Source organism: Diabrotica undecimpunctata, chromosome 9 (assembly GCF_040954645.1).
Source record: "Diabrotica undecimpunctata isolate CICGRU chromosome 9, icDiaUnde3, whole genome shotgun sequence".
NCBI lineage: Eukaryota > Metazoa > Arthropoda > Insecta > Coleoptera > Chrysomelidae > Diabrotica > Diabrotica undecimpunctata.
Window position 1 is genome coordinate 126153988 of NC_092811.1, and position 11733 is coordinate 126165720.

Below are 11733 nucleotides of genomic sequence, written 5' to 3' on the forward strand. Positions count from 1 at the left end.
TTAGATTATGATTAAATCTTCTGAATATCTAGTCATATTTTTATAGTAGTTTTAATATTATTGTGTCCGGCCATGATCCCACCGCCATATTGGTATCATCGTTAGCCACGCCTACCTACGCCGTTTTTAATACACACGTTAATATGCTCATAGCTACTCCATAGATTCTAACTCGATGCTAAAAAATCGAGTTAAAATTTTAATTTTCATTATAATCAATAATTGTAGCTTATTCTCAAATAAACATAAAATTTATAATTACAAACAAAATATAAAAAATATGAAAACTTTAAAAAAAAATAAATTTTATTTAGAGTTATATATTAATATACAATGTTTTATAAAATAATCCTAACAGCTGCAAGTAACTGTTTGCTCTATATTTGTTTCATTTCTAGAGATTGATAATAATTGGCTATAATGCTCCATGCTTTTGGTGCCATAAAACCATCAGGTGGATTTTCACCCGTCCTTGCAAACTCTGAAAAAAATATTCATAATTGATGAGTTTTATTAAAACTATTAGATACTATTAAAAAATTAGTAAGGGATATTTCAAAATTTTATTAACCTTGGAAATGCGCATGACCGAAAAAATGAGTCCTAAAGCAGTTTTCAGTAATGACGGATTTCATAGTTTCGTTCGTAGATTGTCGTTACCAAATAAATAAGTCAGGTTCAATTCATTTTGTAAGATCAAGATCGAGTGCCCACAACGCAACTGTTTTAAAATAACGGTTGAAAACGTGTGGGAAACTATTTTCAGAAGTATTACTTCGTAGAAGAATCCCCGTGCTTTTGCACTGCCGATGCTATCAAAATATACTGCGTTCCAAAATTAACGCATATTTTTAAAATTGTAATGAAAAAATTTTTGTTTGTTCTTTACTGCTTTATGGTTGTTTTAGAATATCTTAAATAAAAAAATTTTCTTTTTTTACAAAAAATGTATTGAAATTAACTATATAACATCATAAATCTAAACATCTAAGCAGACAACTGATCTAAACAAACTAACATTATAAATTAATGACAAAATTGAAATTTTTAAAGTTGAAGAAAATACTAGTACCGTGTATTAGTATCGAGTATTGCCTCCTTTGGCATTTTTTACTGCTTGACAACGATCTCTCATACTGAGAATAATCGTTCTGATTTCTTCTTGATCAATTTGATCCCAAATTTCAACCAACCGCAAAAACAGTTCATCTAATGTGTTTGGTGCATTAGGTAGTTGTCGTAGTCGTCAGTCTATGATGTTCCAAACATGTTCTATTGGTTTGAGGTCAGGACTTCTCGCAGGTCAATCCATGGCAGGAATTCCAACCTCCTGACGATATTGCTGCACAATTATTGCCGTGTGTGGCCTGCCAATATCTTGCATAAGCATGAAATTATTTCCAGTAAATGGTGCAAATGGCACGACATGCTCTTCTAAAATGTCTGTTATATACCTCTGCGATGTAAGCCGACCGCGATCTATTCTAACTAATTCCGTACGAGCCTCTAAATTAATCCCACCCTACACCATTACCCAGCCGCCGCCATACTGTACAGTCCCTACAGAAGCGTTTCACAGACCTTCTATACACTCGGTTTCTCCTGTCATCAGAAAAAAGACAGTACCTGAATTCATCGGTGAACAATATTCTTCCCCAATCGTCATTATTCCAATCAACATGTTCACGAGCAAAATGCAATCTTTGATTTCTATGGTATCTGGTCAATAATGGACCAATTGGTGCTCTTCCAGGATGTAGGTCGATTTATGCAAGTCTTCTTCTAATCGTATTTTCGCTGATTCTAAAGTTATAACGATCCAAAAATTAATTTTGTAGAGAAGTACTGATAACAAACCTTTGTCTCAGTGTACGAAGTGTCAAAAACCGGACTCGATTAGGAGTTGTAACCGTTCTACAGCCTTGACCGGGTCTTCTCGAGTTACTTCCAGTAAAAGAAACACGTGTTAACACTCTTGAAATGGTTGTCTGGGTGACGTTAAAACGTTTAGCGTGTATCCTTCTTCGCGAAGAGTAGCGATTCTAAAACAGTCACTTTCTGACAAATTTCTATTTTCTTGCTGCTGGTGGTTCATTTCAAAGAAAAAACACTTAATAAACTTGAAAGACCCTGAAAGACCTTGAAAGAGATTAGCATGTTTTTAAATTTTTTGCAATTGTAATAATTATAGAGGCATATCGGTAACCAGCACCCTGAGCAGACTGTATGGACGAATTTTGAGAAATATGATCGAGGAAGAATATAAGCACAATGAAGAGGAAGAACAAAGCGGGTTCCGTGCAGAAAGATCGTGCACCGATAACGTATTTTGTCTTAAACAAATAATAGAAAAAAGATCGGCTAAGAATCTAGAAACTCATATTACTTTTGTAGACCTGCAAAAAGCATATGACAACATCCTCTTAACAAAACTGTGGATAACGTTGAAAAGATCTAACATCAACCACACATTGATAAATGCTGTACAAGAACTATATAGAGACTCTAAGGCACAGATAAAAACAGGAAAATATCTAACGGAAGAATTCCTGGTTACAAAAGGCTTGCGACAGGGATGCTGTATCTCACCAACCTTATTCAAGATATATGTTGCAGCGGCATTGGAAAGATGGAAAAGAAAGGTACATAGGATGGGTATAGAGCTTAGCAATGAATGTATATATACACTCCAGTTTGCTGATGACCAGGTAGTGCTAGCGACCGACAGGGAAGACATGCAGTACATGCTAAGAAAACTGATAGAATATAACGACTGGGGAATGAATGTCAATACAACAAAAACCAAATATCTTTGTATTGGAAACGAGTCAGATAACATAGACCTCGAAAACGGACAACATATTTCCTGCTGTCAGAGCTATGACTACTTGGGTGTTGCCTTTGACAATACAGGAACTGATACACGGGAAATAGAAAAACGAACCACTCAAGCAAAGAAAGTCTTAGGATGTCTCAATAGTATACTGTGGAGTAAAGAGATAACGAAAGGAAGGAAATTTAATATATATGAGACCATGATTAAAACTACTCTTCTTTATGGGGCTGAAACATGGAGAATTAGTGAAAAGAACAAAAAGCGAATAGAAGCAGTAGAGACGGATGCAATGAGAAGATCTTTAGGTATTTCCAGACGAGACCGAATCAGAAATGATGTAATAAAACAACGTATGGGAATAGAAGGAAATATAACTCAATATATAGAGAAGAAACAATTAAGGTGGTATGGGCATGTTCAACGGATGCCAGCATCAAGACTCCCCAAAAAAGTAATAGAATGGCAACCGATAGGTCGACGGAAAAGAGGCAGACCCAGATTAGAATGGCAACATGGCGTAAACAAGTCCATGAGCGAAAGAAATTTAACAACAAACGACTGCGAAGATAGGAAGAGATGGTGTTTAGGTATCGGACAACGTCGAAAGACGTTCTAAACCTATGTATATATATATATATATAAATTTTTTGCAAAAAATGGTAAAAACATCAGCGTTTTTTACAGTTGTTTCGATAAATTTTACAATATACCGGGGGTAACAATACTATATTAGCACAAAAATCATAACATGAAAGTTATTTGATTTACCAGGGTTTTTAAAATTATTCGTTAATTTTGGAGCATAGTTGCGAGTGCAATCGGTTTCAGACCGCAGTTTTAAAACAGTTGCACCGTGGGCGCTCGACCTTATACAAGACAATCTTTTATACAGCACCAATTATAGCAATTATTGCAAGTAGTACATTTAGAGTTAGTAAAATATTTAAGTATATAAAAGAGTAGTTAGTATTCTCGTTTTTTGCTAATAACTCTACTGTATATTTATTTCGTCACAGAGGCTAAACTTTAAACAGAAAGTATAATTTCATTTATAATTTTACATGTTTTTATACTTCATATATGAAAATATTGATAAAATAATAGAAATATAACGACATGGAGATTATTTGGAACCATAGCCACAGCTTTTAATATATTTTTTTAAGTGGAAAATGTTCTAACTCGACCTTAATAAAGATCATCATATCATGTGACTTAAATAAAGTGTGACTTACTCCTCATTTTCGTTCCAGATATAAAATCGAATTCATCTTTCCTATTTGGTTCGAAAAAGTCCATTTTCCTCTTGGTCATATCATAAGCTGCTACACGAAAAGGTATGATTTCTAATGATCCAAGTCCTGGAGCTTTCTTAAGGATACGAGCACCATGCGTTGCATCGTATAAATTGCCATCTGGGGTAGCTTCCTTTCCACGTGGGTGGGGAACCCCAGCTGGGTCTCGACCAACTATATAATGGTTAGCTCCAGCGATCATTCTGGCCTTTGCATGCCATTGTACCTGATTTTAATAATAAAAAATGTTAAACATTAAAAGTTCTTAACAAAAAAAAGTGATTCTGAAGCTATTTTCTGGTGGCATCTTAATTTACTATTTATATTGGGAATAAGCCACAATTTTACTTTAAAATATTTTAAAAACGATTTTCGAAATAGAAATCAAGACATCAAAATATCCTAAAAATAAAATTGTGGCTTATGTCAATCATATATTAGGTTTTTGTCCTACGCTAGATTTTGGAAAAGAACGGAAAACGTAACCGCCACGTACATCAAAATCTTTGTAGATTTTAAACAAGCGTATAATTCTGTAAGCGGAGACGTATTGTGGAATGTTATGGTGAAAATTAAAGAACCTAGGAAGCTGAATACACCATCATTAAACGGCTAAGCCTGATAAGTAAAGAATACCGAAAAAACAAAAATAATGGTCAAAGAGACGGCAAATAATAATCTAACGTACATACACCTTCTTCTTCTTCATATGCCTTGTCCGTTCCGAACGTTGGCAATCAACATGGCTATTCTGACTTTGTTTACGGCAGATCTGAATAGTTCAGCAGATGACAATCCGAACCATTGCCGCAAGTTTTGGAGCCACGAGTGTCTTCTCCTCACTGGACCCCTTCTGCTGTCTATTTTCCCTTGAATGATCAGTTGTAGTACTCTATATTTATTATGTCTCATAACGTGACCCAAGTATTCCAACTTTTTTTTCTTTATACTTATTCCTACCTCTCTCTCTCTTTACCTATCCGGCGTAGTACCTCTTCGTTGGTCACGTGCTCAGTCCAGGATATACGTAATATACGTCGGTAAGCCCACATTTCGAAGGCCTCTACTTTTTTCATCAATGTTGCGGTCATTGTCCACGCCTCCATTCCATATAACAAAACCGGGAATACATAACATTTCAGAAGTCGAATTTTGAGAGGTAGGGTGAGGCTTTTAGAGGTGAAAATTTGCTTCATGCTAGTGAACGATGCTCTTGCCTTTTCTACTTTTATACGTATTTCCTTCGCTTGATCCCAATTTGAGTTAACTGTTGTTCCCAAGTAGATGTACGAATCCACGTGTTCAATTCTTTCATTGTCTAATATCAGTTGCTGTGGTGGTTGTTGGGTTTTGCTTACTAACATCCATTTGGTTGGTTTGGTTTTTGTGATATTTAGTCTGAGTCCGTATTGTGCACTTGTTTTTTGTATCTTACTCATTAGGCAACTCAGTTCCTCCATGCTACTTGCTAGAATCACAGTGTCATCAGCATACCTTATGTTATTAATTATTTCTCCATTTATCTTTATGCCTTCTGTGCTTTCCTCCAGCGCTGTCTTAAATACTTCTTCTGAGTATATATTAAAGACAATAGGAGACAAGATACAGCCCTGTCGTACCCCTTTCTTGATCTCAATTTTATTGGTCAATGTCGATCCTACTTTCACTTTAGCTGTTTGGCCCCAATAGAGACTCGCTATTGTTCGAATGTCTCTGTAGTCGACTCCGATCTTATGGAGAACTTCAATTATCTTTTCGTGCTTTACGTTATCGAATGCTTTTGCGTAGTCTATAAAGCATATGTACACGTCTTTGTTCATATCTCTGCAGCGCTGGATGAGTACCTGTAGACTAAAAAGTGCTTCTCTTGTCCCAAGAGAATTCCGAAACCCAAACTGCGAATCTCCAATGTTATCCTCGCATTTTTTGCTTATTCTGTTGTAAATAACCTTGGTGTATGCCTTCGAAATGTGGTTAATTAGACTTATCATCCGATGTTGATCACAAGACTTTGCTTTTGGTTTTTTCGGTATGGCAACAAAAGTTGACTCTAGCCAGTCTTCAGGAAACTCCCCGATGTTATAAATATTGTTAAAGAGTCTGACGAGTGAGTCTAGAAATTGACTGTTTGTTTCGCACAGCATTTTCAATACTTCTTCGTATACGTTATCGTTGCCTGGTCTTTTGTTATTTTTAAGACCCTTTATAGCATTCTCCACTTCTGATTTTAGAATAGAAGGGCCAGTATCATCATTGCTCAGTGTATACCCACTAGGACGATCATCATTAAACAGTTGTTCCACATATGTTTCCCAGATTCTAACTATTTTGTCGGGGTCTAGTTGTAGATTTCCATTATCATCGCATAGCCCTTTCGATAAAATATTGTAGCTTTTCTTTGTTGTGAGTTCCTTTATCTTCTTATGCATATTGTGATAGTCGTATACCTTTTCGCACTGTTCGATTTCTTCGCATCTCTCCGAGAACCATTTCTCTTTAGTTTTTCTTATCTTAGCTCTAATTCGTCTATGGGTTTCGCGGTATTTGGCAGTATCTTTAGTTTTATATATCCGTCACTCTTCCATCATGTCAAGGATTTCTGCAGTCATCCAGTCTTTCTTTTTTCTCTTATCAGGTAGCAAAAACTTAGTGCTTGAAGTCTTAATCTCTTCTTTAATTTCACTCCACTTTTCCAGCGGTTTATTGTTATTTTTAAGGATTTTTGATATTTCGGTATTTAAATTCTCTTGCATCTGTTGTTTAATATTATTGTTGGAAAGCTTTCTAATATCTAGCGTTCGGGCCTGTTCTTTACATTTGGCTTTTTTAACTTTACTTCAAACTTACATACCACCGGATTGTGGTCTGATGCTACGTCCGCACCCGGGTAAGTTTTTACGGCTTTGATGGAGTTTCTAAACCTGATTGGTGCAGCGATATAATCTATTTGACACACTACATGCACCAAGAGACGAATTTCGAAGCGGATATACTTGGACTTCGTAAAAGCGATTGCTCCTCAGAAATCAAGCATAGACTAGCAGTGGGCCGAACCGTAATAGCTAAATTCATTGAAATATGGATAAACCGAACTCAAAAAGACTCTCAAAAAAATCGATAGAAGTAAGTTCGAAGCTTCCAAAATGTGAGTCTAGAGAATACTAAGCATGTTTTGGATAAAACACAGAAATAACCTTTCACTTCTGAAAGAACTTAATTAGACAACTTAATGCGACAATTAAAGAACTGAAAAGACTGTTAAAAGATATTAAAAAAGCGAATCGATCATATCTAAATCACAGGTATGGATCTATGAAGAAGATCTTCAACATACTCTTCTCATGGAGCCGTCTCCTTTCGAAGGTTGGCGATCCAAATGGCAATTGTAGTTTTGGAAACTGCTGCGCGAAAGATTTCTGCGGATGAGCGGTCGAACCATCTCCTCAGGTCTTTCAGCCACGAGTTCTGGCGTCTTCCTACTGATCTTGTGCCCTGTACTTTTCCTTCCAGTATAACTTGAATTAATTCGTATCTTTCGTCTCTCAACACATGACCCAAGTATTGCATTTTCCTTTTTTCGACATATGAGCAAACCAAATGAAGATTCTGGTGGCATAGTACCCATCTAGCAGAGCATCGTAGCCAATGAAACAGCAATCTAAAAATATTTAGACTGTTACCACATCCTGGCAAAGCCTAAGGGAATGATGCAGAGTAGAAATTACAATTAGCATAGGTGCCAGCATGGATCAAAATTGCCAACAAAACACCAGAAAAATGTCTTATTGACACTGGTCTTTGGCAATAAAATCGGTAGACCAGGCAGAAAAAATCCATTACCTCATAAAGAGAGTCCTCTAGTAGTAGTCGCGATTGGAAGACCAGGAGAGCATTAAACGGTATTAGAACCGGCGTAGGCCTACTAAATGCACACAAATGAAATAGAATCTACAAATAACTAATGATGATCTGTGGAGCTTGTAAAAACCCATATATAAAATACCTTCAATCACACTTTACGCCTGTCACAACTCGTACTCTCGACGATCTATGGATGACAAATGATACATCAATCAATGTGACCCGTTACGACCATAACGGAGGATCTCAATGATAATAAAAGACGAGTCAAAACTCGAAAAAGTAAAGTAAAGTACCTTTTAAGAACCCACCTATTATCTAGCTCGAGAAAGATTAGCTATAGATTATAATAAACATCATTGCATACCTCAGTAGGTCCTGCGTACATCATAGGACTAGGAAAAATCGCCAAAACAGTGGAATCCTTATTTAAAATGTTCTGCTCCAACACAGCTTTATGTTGTTGTATTCTGATATTCAACGGTACATCGTCGTCTTTGGTCCAACCTCCCAAAGGATTTAACAGCAGCACAGGTTTCTTATAGCCTCTCTCTCTAAGTTGTCGATGGGTGTCGGTCATCAAAAGTGCATGACCGTTGTGTACTGGATTACGTAATTGAAAAGCAAACACTGTGTCCGCTTTCATTTCCTGAAATTTTCTTCTTAGTTCATTGGGAGTTAACCGGTACTCATCTAAACCGTCGTTCCATTTTATTCGACGCAATGCTTGAATATTTCCGCCAATTAACCAATCACCGGATTCGTAAATCATCTGTAAAAGTGATTTATAAAGTTTTACGTCAAATATTGCCCTATAAAGTGGACACAAAAAGTATATTTACAATAAATTTTATAAAAAGATTCACACCTTGATGTACGGATGTAGTTTTTCAACAGTTCCAAATTGCCTGGCAGCTCTTTCTTCCTTTCTGTGAAAATATATATCGGGATCTCTTAAAATAGCATATATTTCATTGTTATAATAGAGTGCAATTGCTTTGTGAGATTGTAGTCTGTTTTTGTCCTCTGTAGATATTGCTAGTACTATTGGAATACTTTGACTGATCTTGTCTCCGTTTAATTCAACTGTATTGAAATGTAAAACCTGAAAAAAATTAAAGTAGCAATAAAAGATCTCATAAGGTGTCTCTTAATTTTTCCTTTATTGAATAGCATCACTATGAAAATTATATTAAAAAAGTTTTCTTAGCAGAAAACTATGTCTGACACAATCAAAAGCCTTAGTGAAATCTAAAAAGCACGCAAGATTGTCAAGATATTTTTCAAACTCTTCCAAAATATTACTAGTAAAATGATCAACAGCTAAAGTTTAATTTTTTTAATTTTTCGGAATCCACACTGGCTTATTCAAAAGTTTATTACATTTAAAATGCAGATTATTCTGATTTTTTAAAATTCGTTTATAGACTAACAAGATGGGCAACAAAGATATGGGTTGATAATTGTTGCAATCATCAATAAAGCTCTTATTTTTAAACGGACGTATTACCTTTGCAATTTTAAGAACTTAAGGATAAGTATTGAATCATGTTGAAATTACTTAAAATATCGATATGCAAGTATTAAAATTTTCTAATAACTTCTGGGCCATATATAAATCCTGTTGTCTTTATTTGCATTCAAATCCCCCAATTCTCTGTTTACATTGTGAGGTAAAAGAAAAGATTTCCAAATTCCAGTTATAACTAACACGTTGAAATTATCAATATAATAAGTGTTATTTCTACAAATTTAAGAGTAGTTTGTTTCAAGGTCGCTTTGCAAGATAGTTGGAGCCTGTTTAAAACAAGATTTCTAGGTTGGTTCTGTGGTATGAACGATGGAGAGGTAAGACGCAAAACTGGTCCCAACCGATATCGAGTACGACAAATTTGAATGATAACAACATGTTCCATTGTTGAGTTTTTAAGAAGCCCAGTCTGAAGTCTGTAAGGAAGAACCTTTTTTCCTTTATCCAGCAAGACTAAGATCCCTCGAACCCTCGAAGCGACGTCCATTTTAAATTGCTGGACGTCTTTCTTGTTGTTTTTGTAACCCCTTTGTCTAGGAGATTTATGTAAGTATCCATTTGTTTCATTTTGTAGTTGCCCCAATCCGACCCCTTGCCATTCACTTATCCACGACCCAGCTCTCCAAATAAACCCTGAGTGCCGTTCGTAACAGTTTCGTTTATTTTGCTTGCCCTATCTCTACCCCCAGTAGTTTCTGTCCCCAGTTTTCAAACCCCTATAATTATACCCTATGTGGTAGGAAAAATATTTCGTTACAGTATTATTACATATTAATTAATTTACTAAAGTTTTTAGAGGTTAGGCACTTATATTTTTAATAGATTTAAAATTTGTTGTGTTAAATCGATGAAGATCTTTATGCTGTCATTATTTTTTATTTCTGAAAGTCAACGTCACTAAAGTTCACTGGCTGAAAACTAAAACACAGGATATTTTTTTGTGGTATACGCTTCAAACAGTTATCAAAAGTGAGCTCAGAAACCTTAAGTTCATTTATTACTTTCTCAGCAGTAGAGCAGAAGTGGTTATTAAAGCTATCTTAAGTTTAGAATTGTCAGTGTTATTATTTTTAGGTATTTTACCATTAATAAGACTCCTCATAGCTTGTTGGGAGTTACCAAAATTTTTATAAACATATCATTTGTATTAATTTTTGAAATTCTGATAATTGTTCTGTACTGTTTTGTAAATTCAATAATGATAATTTTAAGTTAGCAATTAGATCGCTTTTATTTAATGTTATAATAAACTAAATTCTCTCGCGCGTTTTTCTCAAAGTATCTTTTAACCCGTTTACTTTATCGTTTATCCGAAATATTTTTATCCAATAATTTCGATTTTTTTTTTCAAACAAATTTTAAATTACTATCCAATTTTTTATTATATATATGAAAATTACTAAGTTATCGGGAAGAACCGCATTGAGAATTTAAAACTCGACGTTTTGGCACCTATTTTGGAGCCATTATCAAGAGGGATATGATTCCGTTCGAGATTAGGGTCTCAATCTGCCTACTCCCCTCACTCGAGGCGTATCAGTATCTTGTTCTCCAGAAATACGAGAACCGTTAAACGGACTGAGTCCTCAGTGTCACTCGACAATTTCAACTTTCTTACAGATATCGTTTAAAGCAAGCGTATAAGACAAGCGTTATACCTAAGATTTAAGACCTATCAATGCAGAACAATGTTAGTTTGTATGAAATCTCTTTATATTGTGCCCTTTTTTTACTTTTAAAATTCTATTTGTTATAAATACACTGTTACTCATTAAAATTTTAAGTGGTTTTGACTTGGAGTGCATATAAATTTCTTCTCTTTTTTTAGCAACTAAAATCTTGCTAAATACTTTTTTATTTCATAATTCATAAATTTTTCCCAAGGCGAAGAACTCCATGGTTTTGTACAGAAGAAACAGAAGAAAAGAAAACAGCTTACCTGAAATACATGTCAACCAAAATACAAGAGGCATACCATAATTACAATACAATTAGAAACGAAACACGTGCACTTGTAAGAAAAATAAAAAATGATCACTAGGAACGCTTTTCGAAAGTGATGGAACATGATTTTTACGGTCTAAAAAAATAAATATGGCGCTTCATAAGAGGTCAGAGAACGGAGGTAAAGAAACTAATAAAACCAAAACACATTAATAGAACAATTAACAACATTAATTAATAAAATTATAAAACACAATAAAATTCCA

At 35.0% G+C, this 11733-nt stretch overlaps 1 protein-coding gene across 2 annotated transcripts in view; it reads right to left on the reverse strand.

Moving 5' to 3' along the window:
* Positions 1–288: 288 nt before the first annotated feature.
* The window catches only part of LOC140451414 (bifunctional 3'-phosphoadenosine 5'-phosphosulfate synthase-like), a 48318-nt gene continuing 36873 nt past the window's right edge, over positions 289–11733 (reverse strand). For both annotated transcript variants that reach the window (XM_072545203.1, XM_072545204.1), the window contains exons 5-8: positions 8861–9097; positions 8360–8764; positions 4072–4357; positions 289–481 (exon numbers count right to left, since the gene is read on the reverse strand). In XM_072545203.1, coding sequence (XP_072401304.1) covers positions 378–481; positions 4072–4357; positions 8360–8764; positions 8861–9097 — 1032 coding nt within the window. In that variant the 3' untranslated portion in view covers positions 289–377. The remainder of the gene's footprint in view (positions 482–4071; positions 4358–8359; positions 8765–8860; positions 9098–11733) is intronic.